This window comes from Ostrinia furnacalis, unplaced genomic scaffold (genome assembly GCF_004193835.3).
Source record: "Ostrinia furnacalis isolate ACB-3 unplaced genomic scaffold, ASM419383v2 OfSCF0710, whole genome shotgun sequence".
Classification (NCBI taxonomy): domain Eukaryota; kingdom Metazoa; phylum Arthropoda; class Insecta; order Lepidoptera; family Crambidae; genus Ostrinia; species Ostrinia furnacalis.
Window position 1 is genome coordinate 1,389,821 of NW_021130949.1, and position 18,864 is coordinate 1,408,684.

An 18,864-nucleotide genomic window follows, 5' to 3' on the forward strand; every position below is an offset into this window, starting at 1 on the left:
ATGATTGACTTTCATTACGTGATGTTTACTAATTTGACGTCGCTGATTCTGAATCTGCCGTCCATTTTTTCGTAGCAGCTCTTGTTTACGTGTTATAGCTTTCACTCAAAAAATGCTAAATTTCAGTCTTAATTCGCCGACAGTTCAAAAAATACTATGTTTTCTTTGTATAATTAATTTAATATGGTAGCATTAAGAAGTGTTTGTGTGAATAATCTAAATCAATTTTGTTTCATTTGCGGAGAGGATATGTTTAAATAATCCGTTTAAATGTGACAAAGTTCGTAAAATTGGCTTACAAAAATTAGTTTGGGGACCCAGTGCAAATGAAAGATAAGCCTTGAATTCCGCAAAAGGTGTGGAAAAGATGCGTTGAGTTTTTACGTTTATAAACAAATAAGAATATGTGTAGATTTAGGTACGAAACCGCTATGATCTGAAAGGAACCCTTGAACCATCGCGACGACTGTTATTTTTATTTTTGAACAAAAATGGTATTAACCAAAAAATATTGAACTAAATGGTAATTCCTTGTATACGTTTGGCATGTAGACGTCTTTTCAAACCTGAAAAGTCACCTGAACCTCATGTGGATACTTCACATGAGGATTTTGAGGCGAAAACTGTCAGTGTGGTAGAGATTTTGAATGTGACCCGAAATTTTCAAAACCATATAGCCAAGATGGTTTAAACGATCGTTTTAGAGATTTAGGATCTTCAAATCTTCCAAAAAGACATGGAATGAGTTATTTTGGCATTTTAATTTTTTTTTTGGAAAATCCAAAAAAATCTTACTATTCTTACACATCGAAGAACGTATGAGTCACTTACAAACATGTTTTTTTGGTTGGATGTAATATAAACATCGAATTACACTCTCTTCGCAATCACCTGAACAATTTTATCACAACTCTTAAGGATCTAAGTGAAGAACATGGCGAGCAAATCCACCAGGGCCTTCGTACGATAGAGGGACGCTATCAGGGCCACTGGAATGCACACATGATGGCTGACTGCTGTTGAANCCTCTTTATTTTTCGTCTTTGTACTTAACCTGTATAATTTCATGAGTTGACAGTTTTCGTTCGTTTTAGGTTGATGGAGCTGATAGATGCGAGATTAAAATAAAGTCCATAGATCTGAAAGAAATTAACCAGGAAACTGCTTTAGGCATGATGATCAATAAAGAACCTGTTGCTAAGTGGATTAAAACTAATATAATCAGGACAAAGTTTGAATTATATCCTGGCTGTCGGGCGATACTCCATATATCTACAAACAGACAACAAAAAGTTAAAAAAAGTGACACTAAAGTAAAAGTTTCTAATTCCTAGAATATAACTAAGATGTTTATGTAAATATATTATTACAAGCAGTTATGTAAATATATTTGCGGAAAGAAAGTATACGTATTGTTAATGTTTTTGTTTTGATAAATAAAAAGTTAATATAAAAATAAGTATTTTTTTTATAGTTAGTTGCTTGCCTGCTTCCTGATTTTCCTGTTTGCGAATGCGAATAATATGTAGGTATGAGATTTAAAAAATAATTTTATTTCACTACATTACGTAAGTACCTAGTTACTAAAATATTTACAGTCTTTATCACTTTCTTGTTTTAAGCTTGCTATTTTCTTTTTGACGACTTTTTTCCTCTAAATATTTCATCTTTATATCCACGTAGGTTAGCCATGGAATCCTGAAACATGCGTAAAATAATTTGTTTAAATATATGAGTAGGCTATTGTTTTAAGACATTAAATACTTGTTTAAACATTCATGTCATTTACCTTCTTTGCTTCTCGCCATTCTAAATTTCGTAATCTCGCAAGACCTTTGAGGTTTCGATCAAGAATTTTTAAGAACTCTTGTCTTGATATCTTAGGAGTTTCGGTACTGCCATTGATAGACGGGGCGGGTGAGTTTGTTACAGCCTGGAAAAGTTACAATGTGTCGGTTAAAGACCCACATCATCCATCAGGAATCGTTAACTTTTCAGGAAAAAAATGTTACTTACGTTATCATCTACGAACTGGTTGGTTAATAGGTCCGATATCTGAGTATAAGCACTTTTGGTGTCATTGATTTGCTGAAAAATAAAGACATTGCCTTTTTAGATAGCTATACGAATAACAGCCTATTGAGCCTGCACACACAAGCTGAAACGACTATACTTCAGTGTAGATTCATATCGTCCAAGTTTAGTTTAGAAACATAATTTTGGTAAGTACTTGCATTTGCAGATACTTAAAAATAATTAAGCCACAAAAATCAATGATTAACAGACAAACACAAATGCAGCATATACTTAATATTAAAAACTGAAGAGTTTGTTTGAACGCGCGCGAATCTCAGGAACTACTGGACGTCCAATTTGAAATAATATTTTTCTGTTGGATAGCCCATTTATCAAGGAAAGCTTTAGACTATAATGTAACATCACCCTATAGTCAATAGGGGCGGAGCAGTAAAGAAAAATGTTGTAAAAACGGGAAATTTTACTAAAACTATTTTCATGCGTACGTCGCGGGCACAGATAGTGGTTAAATAATGGACTTTACGGATGACCCTACATTATTATATCATGGCGTTCGTATTCAGTGCACCGAATCGAATGGCACATAAATACAACTGAGACTACATAATTGCACAGATATAAAGATAACTTAAACATAAACGTATATTTCATTTTGCATAAGAAAGAAAATTTATGAGCGCATAGACATATAAATGAACAATAACGGAGTCAAATAAAAGCTTGTAAAAACATAACCCTCCTTCTGGCGCAGTCGGGTAAAAATAGTGCCCGTCCAACACGCGAGGTTGACTTTGTAAGTTACCGTTCTGCGCGTAACGCGTTGATGTCTTTTTCAAGAGTCGTGTGAATTCAATCCCAATAAGCGTTTTTACGACGAACTTTTCGCGTCTGTGTAATAATGTGACACCAAAGTTTCAAAGAAGCTTTGTAAATGCTATCTTTATAAAATCATGCACCTAATATTATATACCTACTTTTTGTTAAAAGATTAATAAATAAAATTGATAAGTATGGTGCAAAAGACATTAGCTTTTACTTATCCTAAGCGCATTATCAGTTTCCTTAGAAAGGGGGAAAAAATATTATCTTACCTCTAAAATAAGATGAAATATGGTACCAAAAAATCCCCATTTCGGCGTTGTGGCAACTTGCTTACCAGCCTTGACCGCTGCTTGTCTCTGCGTGCGATCCTTTTCGATGGATTTCTCAGCAGTTGGCTAAAATTACAATGCATAAATTTTACAAGAAATAATAGTGGTTTTTATTTGGTCTAATTCTGAAACTGTAATTTCTTAATTTAACATAATGCAAAGTTCCCTCCACCGCATAAATTGCGTAACTTAGTGCAATTATTCCAAGATTAAAAGATTCTAGGAAGTTTTATTTACACATTTTACAAGTTATCACATTTATTTACAAGAAAATGTTGATAAACTATCCATCCCTCTAAAACCATGCGCTGGGTTGGGTGACCGTGACGCGCACTCGAAACCGAAATTCCCATTGATGAACTAACCCCTAAAAATTAGCCAAAGTCATTAGATGGTTAAAATGCCTTTGTTCGTGTACACTATAAATACATACTAAAGTTGCTAACACTGGAACTTACCGCAATTGAGAAAATTGAGAGGTAGGTATGCTGAAGGTCACCTCCTCTATCAAAATCCAGTCGCTATAAATATGAGAAGACAGTGGAGGCCAATCTAATGTGAACTATTTATTTCATTAAAACATCAAGCTGCATAAAATATGTACCTACTTATTAAGCACAAACGTCGGGTTACTTAAGTACTTTATTTTGCGGTTTGCGGAGCAAAAATGTTGATCGCTATTACCTAGAATATTCTTAACCTGTAATGCTACCATACCACTTCACTTCTAATTCTTATTATTACTACTATTTTGGCCAGGAATTTCATCTGTATCTGTTATCAAAATCAAATAATAAATTAAACTCACACCTAAACATTTATTTATGCAAATTGTCAGTACATCAGAACATATCTCCATATGCAGCGAATAGAGAAAACCTGCCACATGATTTAATGGAAGTGTTATGATTGATTTATTAGATCTGACTCTTATTAGTGTCATCATCAGTCCTTGTCAGGCCACTGATAGACATAGGCCTCCCCCAAGGTCCGCCACTGAGACCCTCGGCTATTCTCTTTCAATCTTGAAAGATTGATAAGTTTAACTTATCACCTGAAAGCACACCAATATTTAAGATGATACAAGAAAATGCTATAATACTAACTGGTTGAGCAGAGAAGTGCGGAGCCATGATTGTGACGACCATAAGTGCAGCCAGCACCAGCCTCCGTGAACCTTGCGCCATCTCGCCTGGCTATTTTCTCTTGTCTAATTAACCTGGATAGACAAACGTTGAACCGTGTTAACTCCCATGATAGTGATTACTAAACCCAGTTGACATTTCGTGAATCTTGAAAGTGAAACCAAAAGACTAAGTATTTACTTAATACTGACTTATTTAGGTAATATTATTTACATAATATCGACAAAGAATTACAGTGCCTAGCTATTTTAACAAGTAAAAAGTGTAGGCAGGTACAAATACCTACCGTATTTGTTTCTTTAACATACTTACTTTTGCATCGTATTTTAACACACTTTGCATCCCAACTAATATTATAAATGCGAAAGTAACTCTGTCTGTCTGTCTGTCTGTCTGTCTGTCTGTCTGTCTGTCTGTCTGTTACGCTTTCCCGCTTAAAACTCGCAACCGATTTTGATGAAATTTGGCATAGAGATAGTTTGAGTCCCGGGAAAGAACATAGGATAGTTTTTATCCCGGTTTTTGAAACAGGGACGCGCGCGATAAAGTTTTTCTGTGACAGACAAAATTCCACGCGGGCGAAGCCGCGGGCGGAAAGCTAGTCATTAATAAATATGAGTTTTGTTTGCTTACATAACAAAAATGGGAAGGTTTTTATGTGAATGTGGTCTCAGGCAAGGCAACGAGCTAGAGACAGGCAAATAAACTTCATTCATTATTATTAAAATAATATCGTCGCCTTTAAGTAGTATGTCTGTGTCTCTAATCAATAGATTTTCTAAGGTGATAGTATACATTGTTCCGTAACATGAGTGTTATAACGCTTTTACTCGCAAGTTGTACTTATGACGTGAGAATTTTATAAAAACTAGTTTTAACATAGATTACGCTGCACAATGCTTCCGTTAAATACAGGAAAGTAAGCACTAGTACGATGTCATCAACAGTGATGTCGCAAATGGGTCCAGTGAATTTAGCATCGCAACTAGGTCGATCATTATCCGTATCGTATACTAATATCCTTATTGTTTGTTCTAATTTACTTTGTAATAAATACCATAATGCCCATTAATAATTACAACCGGTAAACTTTCTTGTTATTATTGTTAGAACGATGAGGAAATGAGCGTACATTGCGAAACTACTAAATCTTATACCTAGTCGCGTAATTTGTATTCTATCATCACATTAAAAAACTTTAAATGTAAAAACTTATAGGTACTTTTAAATAGTCTGAAGCCAGCTACTGTTTAAGTACTAAACTTATTATTTTCTTATTTATTTTATGTCCCAAAAAAGGTACCTAACATAAGGCACTGATTGTACCAACGACAGCACATCAAGCTAAAATACTGGCGTATTATGTCGTCGTAGTAATAAGTACCTACAGGCTAAGTATTTTGCAACAAAAAATCGTAGTTTGATGTACTGTTGACTGTACCTACCTACTACAGTCGGCATCAAAGAAATCGCACCTCCCGCGACCATGGACCTTTATAGGTCCATGCCCGCGACAATAACTTTAAAGATTTTCTTCTTCTGACACAATCATGGTGCTCCTCCAGTGACCAATGGCAATAGGTATGTAGAATGATGCATACCTGCATACGTTTGAAATTGTCGCGAGAGGTGCGATTTCTTTGACGCCGAGTGTATTTTACATTTCCACATTATTTACATGAATTTAAGGTTAACAGCTTTTATTATTACTTGCATCCTGTAACATTCAGTAGATTGATTTACATTGCTTAAATTATGATTAGGTACCTACATATTATATACGGTTTTTGTTGTCTAAAGGTAGTAATTAAATATAGGACCTATACCCAGCAGTGCCTACAGGCAAAATAACGACAATACCTACTTAATCCTAGAAAGTTAATTCGATTGCAAATGTCATTAATTCTGTTTTTAGACAGGGAACTCTAAAAACGAGTTACATATGACTTGTCTAGGAAGTAAGCTAAAACATTCCACATCGGCATGTCAAGTTCCTGTGACTTGCACCAAAGTGGACTCGTTGCGGATTTCCTCATCTTCAAGCATGAGCAAGGCTCAATTTAAACTACCTTACCTTTCACGTGTAAAGAACCCTTTTTTAATTTATTTTAGTCTGATCAAGGTTGTTGGTATACGTACATTTTTTAAGCACACAGAGCCCACCTCTTCGATCGCGGGGAGGACCTCCAGAAACTATACACACTTGCTATTTGCATTATTTTGCAATGTTAATACCAGTGCTACCAAGCCTCTTTTGCTCCGACTATGAAACCTACCTACTCGTAAGTGTGACTTTCTTGACGTAAGTGTTATAAGTATTGCAGGTTTACTCGTATGTGTGGAAAACCTTGAACTTTTATGTAGTTAGGTATTTGTTCTAAATGTTTAAGTTTAATCATAGTTGGATGAAAGTTAGCATTTAACTTAACGTTGCGTGCGACAGATGACGTTCATAATGTGCCCTTTGGAAATAAGTTGACTATTTTTTGATGAAGTTACATAACGAGGAATAGCTAACGCCAAAGTAAGTACCTATCTATCATGCGTGTCTGTCACGCACTCTACATACCTACCTGTATAATGGCTTCGTAATGTAATCGTCAAGGAGGTACTAATTTTCAACAGGATTAAAACAATATTTAAAAGCTTGTAACAAACATGGTTTGCAAAACCCTTACTTAAGTATTAGCAGAAAAAAAACGATTTGTTGCAAACTCTTTACATATGAATAAATATGGAAATGAACAAATAGATTAAGGTAGGAGGTAGCTACTTATTTGGAAAACAAATTACTTACGAGAAAACCAGGAAATGTCACGATAAATATGTATTGAGTGTACATACTTTACCAAAGAATCTTTCTATCGGCGTAACGGGATATTTCGGCATACTTTTCTAGGCTCTAGTTATGCTAGCTACCAGATGCATACGGCCAAGACTGAGTGGGAATACTGGGAATTTGTTTTTCTTCCATCTATTAGAGAGCCCAAATAGCTATAGGGAAAACCAAACAACCTGTAATCTGCCATGATTTTGGATATGTTTAGCTATAAATTAATTTCGGAAAACGCCGTTGTTTATCTTAGAAAATAAATAAATAACATAATCTGAACATCATTCTTTAAAAAGTTCTTCCATGGGGAAAAAATATTATGCTCGTATTAAAATCATTGATTACCTACCTGTTCCTCAATACAGGAAAAGCCTGTAATCGGGGTCCGGGAAACTTCATCGAAAAATAAATGAAATGTGACGGGCACTGATGGCGACACTTGGAAAACTTCAAGCTCATTAGCTTATTAAAAAAACTTCACTTGTTTTATGGTCGTTTAGCACAATGCTTTGTTGATAGATAGAACACCTTTATTGTACACCACACAAGACAAGAAAAGAAAGAAAATGTACAAGAGAAATAGCACAATTTAGGCGGTATTATCGCTTAAAGCGGTCTTTTCCAGACAACCTGGAGGACAGGTTTAGTTACCGGATAGGGTGGTTGTGTTAGAATTTTAAATGAGATGTTTATTTACCTAAGGGCGATGGGCGGTCACACACGTGAGGCACAGCGCGTCGCAGCAGCGGCCGAGCGCGCGGAGTGGGCGAGTGCACTGCGCACGCGCCGCGCGCCGGCAGCATCGGGGCCAAGGCCGCGCTGGAGTCGGTTGCGAAGTTGTTATGTCAGCTGGCGTTCTACTTATGCAATGCTTACAAATTCAATGCAGTTGAACGAACTAAGTCCGTAGCATCGATTTGTAATTAATTATTACTAGTTCCTAATTAGATGAACTGTTACGCAAAACAATGCGTTTACTAATTGAACATTTTTTTGAATTCTTTTCAATACAGGGTGTTCATAAGAACTGCACCCTTTCACAACCGGTGAATTTTAATGGGTCAATAAATTTATTCACTACACAGTTACAATATGCTCCCATAATTTATCCGTTGACGTTGTTTGAGTGAGGAGCTAACGGTCTCCACAGCATTTATTTATTACCATAAAAATATGAACAAACAACAACTTTATCTCTAACTTTAAATCAGCATTGTTAACACTCGTAAGTGATGGTAAGAATTTTAAGTACAAATGTTACCCTGAATATCAATGATGTTTTCTATGTATGACTGACAGTGGCCAAGGTTTATTTTAGACACTAATTTATCTAATTAGTAGGTATTTCATGAAAATAACACCATAAAAATAGCAATAAAGATATTTATTTAAATCAATTTTATAATAGTGATAACATTACAGAGAACGACTGAATTAAATGCATTTCGTTTGTGGCATACGGTGCAATCAGGCAGTGCCACTCAACACTGCCTAAAGATGTATAATTATTATAATCAGCTGTAGTTTTAATAAATAAGTACAGAAAATGGGCCTATTCCTGGCTCTACGTTACGTATAGTACAGTCGCCAGCAGATCAACATAAAGCGAAAAATCGAATTATCCAAAGCATACAGAAATAGTTCTGTTCGAATCTAATGCTAGGTAGTAATAGTAGGTGTGTAACGTAAGTTTTAAAATCGAGGTTTTATTATTTGGATGTGCAAGCGACTGTATTTAACATTTTACGAATCACCTGCCTATAAATTTATCATCTTCCTTCCTTAACCAATACAATGTTATTAATAAGACTAATATTTGGTATAGGCATGAGTGAGTAGAACAAAAAAATGAGAATCTTCTCATTTACTCATGTACTGAGATGAGTACATCTTTCATAAACAAAGAATTACTACAACCCCTAGGTTACAAAAGTGTAACCCGAAGATTCACGCTATTGCATTCATGTGTGTAGACAAGTACTTATTCGCGTATACTTCGGTGCTGTTTTGTATAGTCGCAAGAACTTTGCTGTTGCTCAAAATGTTATCGCCATGTCAGCCATGTGTGTGACCCAGGAGCAAGTGGCCCTCTACATATATTAATAGTTCCGGTAAAATTCACTTTAGTTTCTCTGGGTCTGAATTATTGTGTCAAGTTTTATTATCGAACATTAAAAACGTGCGTTTCAACAAAATAAATATAAATATTATAATATCAATAATAATACTTCAATAGTATTCAACAACAGCTCAGTTCATTATTGCTTATCACAAATTTAAATGAAAACCATTAAATTTAATAACGTTAATTAAAGCTCAAAAACAAAATAATCTGATTATTTTTGATCCAATTGCGAAACTGTTAAGTCGTGACGTCTAGATCATTAATTTACAATTTGATTATTTTGCTGAATAACAAATTTTATTATGGAGATGCCATTGCAAATGTATGCGTTGACTTCTGAAGACTGACGTCAAAAATTTTTTCTTTTACTACCACGAAAGCTGAATCTAGCTCCCTCTAACAGGCTTTCACATATTTCTTGCTAGCTTAGCTCCCTTATGAAGTCACTAATTCCATTTTCCTGTATTTCTTCCTGAGCGTAGAAACGGGATCTTTAAATAATATGGGGTCTAAGCGGAGGACGGAGCGCATGAGCGGCATGTAGCCCCACGCCGTGGCGAAGGTGTTCAGGCAAGACTGTCGCTGCACGAAATGCTCTGGATCGCTCCAAGAGGATCTGAAAATAATTATTTCTGTTATGTACTTGTCAGTTTCTTTTATGTTTGTGGTTAAAGTAAACGTACTTAAGTGTATTTTTAAGCAATATTGTATATTGCAAAAAATATTACATGTCGAGTAGGGTCGTAGTTTTGTACCATCGATTGGTGTGTAAAAAAGCGCATGAGAGCGCGACGAGTCGCAGTGACTCAGTAGGGAGCGGCAGGCGCGTTCTGAAGGACTCCCAAAATTTGTCTATGATTCAGGAGTAGCCTTGTATGTTGTCGCAGTGACGTCACGCGACAGGGTGCCGTCCGTCACGTCAATTTATCATTGGCGTATTTTGGGGGACCTGACCGTACTTACGGGGGGTACGTACGATTAGTATCATAGCTCATGAGTAAGTAGGTACTATCAAACTATCATATTCAAATCAGTAGCCTAACATCCTGGGGGGCAACAGACCATTCTTGGTGGATCCGTGCCACCACAGAATATTAACAAGTACTACGTACAGAAGATTTTCTTCGAGAAGGTATTTAAAAAAATGAATGCTTAATGTCGTTAGCAATATGGTGTAATTTAGCCTGTCTCTTGAGTCGAGCACCATTTTGTTGACAAACGTCAGTGATTGGTACTGCGCCGAAGCCATAGGGCTGACTTCGGTAAAATGATGTGTGACGTGAGGTGCCAAACTGCGGAAAATGGCGGAGGAAATACATGAATAAGCATGATTTGTATTTTGTGTTTCTATTTATTATTCAGGCAGTTAACATACTGCATTACACCACCGTTTTTACATATTAGTTTATTGTCTTTATAATGCAAATGGGTGAAGAATACACGTACGTGCGTCAATACTCGCTCGTGATTGTCCTGTCGATAAGGTATCTCAGGAAGGGTAGTCGCGCGTGTTTTGTTTTCGATGCAAACTCGCGGAGATGACCAGGCCAGAGCCCCGATTACGGTAATTTTTAACGTCTACAATCCAGACGCGCTTCTTCGATTCTGCGATACGATTGGTCAAAACCTCAGATCATAGAAGGGAATAGATGTGAAACGGGGGCGTGGCGCGTGTCTCCGCGATATGCCCAGAAACGAACATCTTGAATGTGTGTGTGGGAGCTGTGGTGGGGGAAATGTGGGGACACTGGTTCTCGTTGTAGTTACGCGCGACTTCATATCTACTCTCTTTCTATGATCTGAGGTCAAAACAGTCAGCTTTCAGTCAACGTCAGCTGTTTCGACCAATCGTATCGCAGAATCGATGAAGCGCGTCTGGATTGGAGACGTTAAAAATTACCGTAATCGGGCTGCTGGTGCCACCCGACCCCCGTTTGTTATTGCACTCACTTGTAGCGGTGGTGCGCGGCCTTGTAGCGGCGGCGCTGCGCGAGCTTGAGCGGCGGGCGGCGCGTGAGGTGCGCCACGAGGCAGTTGAGCAGGATGTCCTCGCAGTTGCGCGCGCGGCGCACGGCGTGACGTAACGCGGGCGCGCCGGCCGCGTACAGCGCGAGCGTGGCGCGGTGCACCAGCGCCGCGCCCGGCAGCACCATGGAGTACGACCCGCCCCACTTGCTGCTGTACCCCCATGCGCTCTGGGAAACAATNATCCATTGGTATTTTGCTTATAAATAAAAAAAACTAAACATTTTTACGAACGAATTCAGTGCCGTAACAGTTACTGCGATATCGAAATCAGTGGTGATAAAAATTCTAACACACTTGTACATTGACGATTTAGTTAGCAACCACTTTATGTCATGCTCAACTACTGCGCAATGTATTTAATTTCTTCCGATATCCACTGTCGTGTGAAAATACACAGTACGGCCGCATGTGCCGGTCGTAACATAGTGCCGTGCTCGTGTTCTAATGCGGTTTCCTATTATCGATAAATAGAAGTAAATTATAATTTTCTATTTTGTAATTTTAAATAAAAAAATGATGTGTTACTTTCGATTATAAGATTTTACAAAAAAAATAATAACAGTAGAAGTAGCTAATTAGTAACTGTCAACTATGTAATTATTATAAGAGCTAGTTGAAAGCCTAATATATGCATTATTTTTGATAAACATATGCGGTACGCAGATCGCCATAATTAAAAAGTAAATGCGTGATAGTAGTTAATAATAACGTATAATAATAAAAAGGTTTCATACATAAGCATTTTGTGAAATCAGTTTCGAGCCTTTCCCCTAGCGATTTAAAGTATCGATATCTTGTCGACTCCATTTTATCTTTGTTCTCTCACTAGCGTTTTCAAAGTGTGCGTCACGTCACGCGGCCATTGATTGGCCATAAGGCATGCCTTCTGGCCAATCACAGCACTTTTAAGCCGGTTGCACATGTTGGCGTAGACTCTCAGTCGCTTTGTTTTTACACAGTTGAATGTGTGTGTGGGAGCTGTGGTGGGGGAAATGTGGGGACACTGGTTCTCGTTGTAGTTACGCGCGACTTCATATCTATTCTCTTTCTATGATCTGAGGTCAAAACAGTCAGCTTTCAGTCAACGTCAGCTGTTTCGACCAATCGCATCGCAGAATCGAAGAAGCGCGTCTGGATTGGAGACGTTAAAAATTACCGTAATCGGGCTGCTGGTGCCACCCGACCTCCGTTTGTACTCACTTGTAGCGGTGGTGCGCGGCCTTGTAGCGGCGGCGCTGCGCGAGCTTGAGCGGCGGGCGGCGCGTGAGGTGCGCCACGAGGCAGTTGAGCAGGATGTCCTCGCAGTTGCGCGCGCGGCGCACGGCGTGACGTAACGCGGGCGCGCCGGCCGCGTACAGCGCGAGCGTGGCGCGGTGCACCAGCGCCGCGCCCGGCAGCACCATGGAGTACGACCCGCCCCACTTGCTGCTGTACCCCCATGCGCTCTGGGAAACAATTGAAAATAAAAAAGATATTATTTAGTAAAAAATATTACAGTACATGATCTGGTTACTGTTACATTCAAGATAAAAACGGAGTACAATTTAATTTACTGTACTAACAGCAATACAGCATCACTGGACTCCACACTAGGATTCCCTGTGTCGTGGAGACCAGTCTTCCCATTGAAATTTCGAGATAAAGTGCGTGCATGACTTTGTTAAATTTTTCTTTGATAATTTGATACTTCAATATGGGCGATGGAGCGTGCCATGCTCGGAGTTCCCTGCGTGATCGAATCAGGGGGGTAAGTCAGCCCATGGGAACGGCGAATAGATAGGTAGGTACGTAGGTTAAACTCAGAAAAACTAAATAACAGGTAGGTATTGCGTGTACATCGAAATGATCTTCATAGCAATGTCTTGCTTGTAGCCCAGGCAGAGTGTATCTGCCTCAGCTATGCCTTATTCTTAGAAGTAAATCAATTAATACTTATACATTTTTATATTTTACTTGGAAGAAGATATGACTAACAATACTTATGAACACTTTATTTGAATAAATCGCCAAATATACCACCGCGGAGACCCCAATCGCGTCTCCGCGTTCTATTGAATCGTATGAGCGTATGGATTTTTTGCTATATTTTTCACAATTTCTATTTTTTAAAATTACCTATCGATAGCTTACTTTATTCTGATGAATAAATGTCATTACAAGTTTTTCTCTAAAACTGATAGTTTGGCTAGAAAAAAATATTTTCTATCCACGCAGTACGCCGGCAGCGTTCGGATCGGATATAGTGACGTCATCGTTCCCGCGCCGGGCGGTCAGTGAACTTTTTTAGTAATTTGGCCATAACTTCGTCAATTTTTGTCGTAGAACAAAAATTTTTGGACTGTATATTAAGGATTTCTTAGCCCTATAAATCTGCATTCACAGCTAAAAATCGAAATGATACTCATTGGCGCCCAACGTGGGAGCGACTCTGAAATAATTTTGTCTACTGTAAAGGTTTAGGGCGGTGCATTGTACGGAGTAACATGCTCATGTACCTTAGCTTCGTCCCAGTAGTGACTTCTTGCTGGATAGCCAACAATTCTTTCGGGAAAATGTTGCCATACGCGGAACGCGAAATCCAATTCTTCAGCGAGGAGTGGCGCGTCTCCGTCTAATGAAAAGACGGCAGCTGTGGGCACTGCCCATAAAGGTTTCCATCTGGCCGACACCCCTTCCCTGTAACAAAAAACTTAGCTTCAGTTTCACCACCTTAACTTTAACGATAACTATAACCGGTGTTTTTTGTATGGAGTTTGACAGACTTTTGAGCGAAGGCAACGGGCAGGGCACATAGTATGCAGAACTGACGGCTTATGGGGCAGCAAGGTTCTGGAGTGGAGGCCACGCACCGGAAAACACAGCGTGAGACGTCCGCCCACAGGGTGGACCGACGACCTCATAAAGGTTTTCATCTGGCCGCTGGCCACATCTGGAAGGCGCTGGTTCAGACCCCTACCAATCGCGTCATTAAGGGGGGCCTATGTTCAGCAGTGGACGTCCTATAGCTGAAATGAGATGATGATGATGGTACTGACCCAGGGTAGTGCGTGGTGGCGTCTATGACGAGCACGGGCAGCGGGTCGCGCGCGTCTCCCGCCACGCGCGCCAGCGACTTCAGCGACGGCGCCGCGCGCTCGCTGTCCCACACCAGCACCACCTGCCGGAACGGCATTTACACATTTGCTAATGAAGATAACATTGGAAGTCATCAAAATATGATGTGACTCCGGACTAACCGGACCGTGTGCGTTTATGCGACTATGGTGTAAGCAGACAAAATAAAACATTCTCTTTTTAATGCCGAGAGCAATTTAAAATCTATACTAATATTTATGAATGCGAAAGTAACTCTGTCTGTCGATCTCTCTTTCACGCCTAAACCACTGAACCGATTTTGATGAAATTTGGCATAGAGATAGTTTGAGTCCTGGGAAAGGACATAGGATAGTTTTTATCCCGGTTTTTGAAACAGGGACGCGCGCGATAAAGTTTTTCTGTGACAGACAAATTTCCACGCGGACGAAGCCGCGGGCGGAAAGCTAGTAATTAATATTTTTACCCCATAGCAATACAGAAAACCCTTGCTTGAACGCAAACTGCTCACAGTAAATAACTTTCAAGCTACAGGTCCGCAAAAGCGCAAAGCTACTACGCTGAAAATGACCTTTTCGCAGAACTCGCTGGACGCTATATTGGCGAGCAGCTTGTGCAGCGCCGGCGACGTGGCCTGCACGTACAGCAGCGCGGTGTAGGCGCGGCCGGCGGTGGGCGGCGGCGCGGCCGGCGGCACGGCGGGCGCGGGCAGCGGCGCGGGCGGCGCGGGCGGCGCGGCGGGCGCGGGCGGCGCGCGCGGCGCCTCCGCCCCCGACGGCAGCTGCGCCCGCGAGTCCCCGTACGAGGCCAGCGTGCCCAGCGCCCCCGGGGACGTGTTCCATATCAACGCTTCGCGCTCACGCGAAGTCTTGTGTGCTGATATCCTCTCCAGTATTATCTTCGATACGATTAACGATGACATTGAATCGCAAAAATTATGAGTAAGTTTAATTAATTAATTAATCGAGACAAACGATCCCACTGTGCCAGACCGGCAGTGTTCCAAATGTGCTTCATATTTTTATGTTCAGCCACTAGATCATGGAAAAACAGCCGGTCCGATATAGTGGGATTGGAGCTTGAAGTTATAATTGGTCATCATACCTCTATTGTGGTAAAGACGATCTTCTCAATGGATGAAAAATATTGCTCCCATAGCAGTTGCGTCTGCTGCCGTAAAGCGAGTACACGCTCAGGAGGAACTGAGCGCACGAGCTCCGGCACCTATACCGATTACAGAAAAGTATTTGAATGTCCAAATCGAGATACCTGTGTACTTAATGGCACTAAATCTGCTTTACCTGCAATAACAGTCTCTCATCTGCCCAGATCACAGCACGGCGCCAATCAATGCGTTCATCGAATGGTAACCGCCAGCCATTGCTGAGAAGAACTGGAACGCACCCTGCTGCCAATGCCTCGAGGAAACGGTACGACCCCAAGCGGCGCCCGCGCGCCACCAGACAAAACGTGGAGTTCGCCAATAGTTGCTCGTAATCAAATCTAAAAATGCAGTAAAAATACTGAACTGAACAATTTTATTGCCCGTGTAAGCGCATCATTATATTTGATATCTAAACTGTGAATAGCTAAAAAATAGTCATTATTCTTACTTGTCGTATTCTCGGTTATCTTCATCACACCTCTCATCTCTTAGATCTTTCCATGACTTTCCATGACGACACGTCGTAACCAAGATTAGATTATTGCCATCGTGTAAATGCCAAAGTGAATTCCTGGTCTCACTGCCAATCCCATGAACATAGCGTTTTCCTTTAAATGCGAGTAAGTGTCGTCGTGGTGCAGGAAAAGGGTTAGCTGTGGCCGCAGGCGGCACTCCACCGCGTTCTGGGTGCTCTTTATGAAACAACGGCAGGGACACGTCGAAGCCGTCACGAAACACCGTTTCCGAGGCACTAGCTCGAGCCAATATCGCGTCGCCCGGATCAAACCCTAACGCTCCTTCAGCATAATCAGGCCAAGTGCCAGCATATAAGTTGAATATTAGGTGATTGCGACCTTTTTTCCAATATGGTAATCGACTTAACCTAGCTTGAACATCGGGAACATGTTCCGGGGACAAAGGATCTGCATCTAGAGTATCCACTGCTGGCAGGAATAAACAAGCCTCATTCGGATCTCGCGTTGCGTAGCGTGATTCCCTAATAACTGATAAAACTTTGCGGTAAGATGCACTTACGGGGCCTTCTGTTGGATATATGTAGATTTTGGGATCATCACTACACTTTGAAAAATCAAAACACGTTTCCATTCGACAAGGCTTTGATGTTGAACGAGGCTGTCTTTGTAAAGGAGATGGCGCTTCAAACAAATCTTCCATGGATGCATAAGTTGGTAGTAGGTCGCGTCTGCTACTTTGGACCAGTTCAGATTTGAAGCTATATCCACCATAATAACCATATGCTAAAATGGCAAAGCTAACAAATAGGAGAATATAGCGTTTCTTTGCTTGCATTTTGAGTACCAAGCTGATATCAACTGGTTTAGTGCTATCCGATGGAATCTGAGGATAACAAAACAAATTAGAAACTGAAACCCCAATATGTAATGTATACTGTGAATTAGTTACTAATTCTGTGGTATTAGTTACCTACTAATAAATCATTTATTATAATTTTCCAATATTATGCTTGGTTTTGGATGATTTGTTATTTCAAATAGGTGCCCTAGTAGGGCCTATGAACTGAATAAACTATTTGAATTTGAAAAAAATAATTCCAAATCCCTGACTACATAAAGAAGGTAGGTTTTTATTCTTGGGGAAGTGTTAAAATGTTTAATAAAATACTACAATCTCTTATAGAACTACCTATTCATAAATTCAAAGTACAGGTTAAGAAAATCCTTATGAAAAAAGGATACTATAATTATTTAAATAACAAGAGTGCATAGATTTTACGTGCCTAGCTCGCACTTATTGCGTGTCATGTAAGCTATAAATTACTGTATTTTATTAAAAAAGAGGCTGACAAAGGTGCCTGAGTTTATTCAGCCACTTCTCAGCACCAGCCCATATGTTGTCCCGAAGTGGTGGTAGGGCAAGCTATATTGGGCCGTGTATAAGTGCCCTGGAATGGGCCAATGTACTGAATAAACTATTTTAATTTAAATTTGAATAAAAATCAGTTTGAAATGATTAGTATAAAAATTTCATAGANATCATAGAATGACAAACTTTTCACATTTCATTACATAAAAAGCATATTTTTTCCTGTGGATATTTGAAGTTCAATGGCAGCTTTTATACAGCTGCCATAGTGGTGCATGAGATTTGCAAAACATAAAGAGTCAAAATAGCCAAATTAGAAAAGAACTGAGATAATCACGTTACACTGTCTCTCACATGACCCTACCTACAGTTACTGTTTAGTAATTTTTATCTATTCAGAGCACACTAGAAACTGATTCTACACATATTAACTGTTTTATTAAGTAGAGAATTCACTCCCAGTCAACTTTTGAGCTAAGAAGAAGTAGGAGAAAATGCTAAGTATTATAAGGAAAAAATAATTAAATTGATTAATTAAAAATAGTTCTCAGGCACTTACCTACTATTAATTTTTCATAGATATAAGTTGATGGTACATATTTGAATGTTTTGTTAGAAATTACTTCATTAAAATCCCTAATATATTTATTAATTTAAACTTTTTTGCACGTAAGCTAGTGTGTGCAAGTGGCAGACTTAATACTGGATGACAATCTCTACCAGTCAACCACAGGTCAAGCAAGAAATTGAATAATTTCAGAATAGCATTCTTACATTCCATAAATAATGTAAAAAACAATACTTTCTCTGCCATTTAAATATTTGATAAAATAGTTTAATTACTAATAACAAATTCTAAAATGATGATTGTTGAAATAAGCAGTAACCTACCTGTAATCAAAGTTGCGTTCTAGCGGCTACATACTTTTATCCTTATAGCCAACTGCTCACATTATCCAGAAATATTTAAAAATGAGTACGTATGTACAAATAAATTCAGTTTTTCTTTCAACATTCAATTCAACAATCAACTCGTCCGTTTCCTCATTTGACTTTTTGTTTCGTTTTTACAAAATTTACAAACATTTTGAACGTCGACTTGAGAAAATAACATTTAGCCAAGGTTCTGTGCCAAGGTTATCTGTGTTGTGTTGAGGTCTATTGGTTAACTTTGGTAAAATGTTGTCAACTTTCAAGGTGGGCACTACCTAAGTATTTTCAAAAACATTGTTGATGCAATCAAAAATTTATAGTGGAATTGCCTAAAATATTGAATATGACATGTTTTTGTTGATTGTTTAGCTTCATGGACAAAACGTCCACGCGCTGAAAACGCGGTTATGCATAATGTTGACACGTGTCTGTGACCGGCGTCCGGCATGAATCATGATTCATGATCATGGAACCGGACCTTAAACCGGATATCTTTCCATAGAGAATTT

At 39.2% G+C, this 18,864-nt stretch overlaps 2 protein-coding genes across 2 annotated transcripts; both read right to left on the bottom strand.

Annotated features, from left to right (window-relative positions):
• Window positions 1-1,535: 1,535 nt before the first annotated feature.
• On the bottom strand, window positions 1,536-8,042 carry LOC114349792 (uncharacterized). Its single transcript, XM_028300311.1, has 6 exons — window positions 7,864-8,042; window positions 4,295-4,407; window positions 3,129-3,254; window positions 2,017-2,088; window positions 1,790-1,933; window positions 1,536-1,698 (listed from the first exon to the last, which is right to left on the bottom strand). The coding sequence occupies exons 2-6, from the start codon at window positions 4,373-4,375 to the stop codon at window positions 1,627-1,629; spliced, it is 495 nt and encodes a 164-aa protein (XP_028156112.1). The 5' UTR covers window positions 4,376-4,407; window positions 7,864-8,042; the 3' UTR covers window positions 1,536-1,626.
• Window positions 8,043-9,260: 1,218 nt separating this feature from the next.
• Window positions 9,261-18,829, bottom strand: ttv (exostosin glycosyltransferase 1 ttv). The gene is made up of 9 exons (XM_028300269.1): window positions 18,314-18,829; window positions 16,026-16,936; window positions 15,714-15,915; window positions 15,517-15,636; window positions 14,984-15,310; window positions 14,355-14,476; window positions 13,815-13,995; window positions 12,520-12,764; window positions 9,261-9,907 (listed from the first exon to the last, which is right to left on the bottom strand). The coding sequence occupies exons 2-9, from the start codon at window positions 16,886-16,888 to the stop codon at window positions 9,727-9,729; spliced, it is 2,241 nt and encodes a 746-aa protein (XP_028156070.1). The 5' UTR covers window positions 16,889-16,936; window positions 18,314-18,829; the 3' UTR covers window positions 9,261-9,726.
• Window positions 18,830-18,864: the final 35 nt, after the last annotated feature.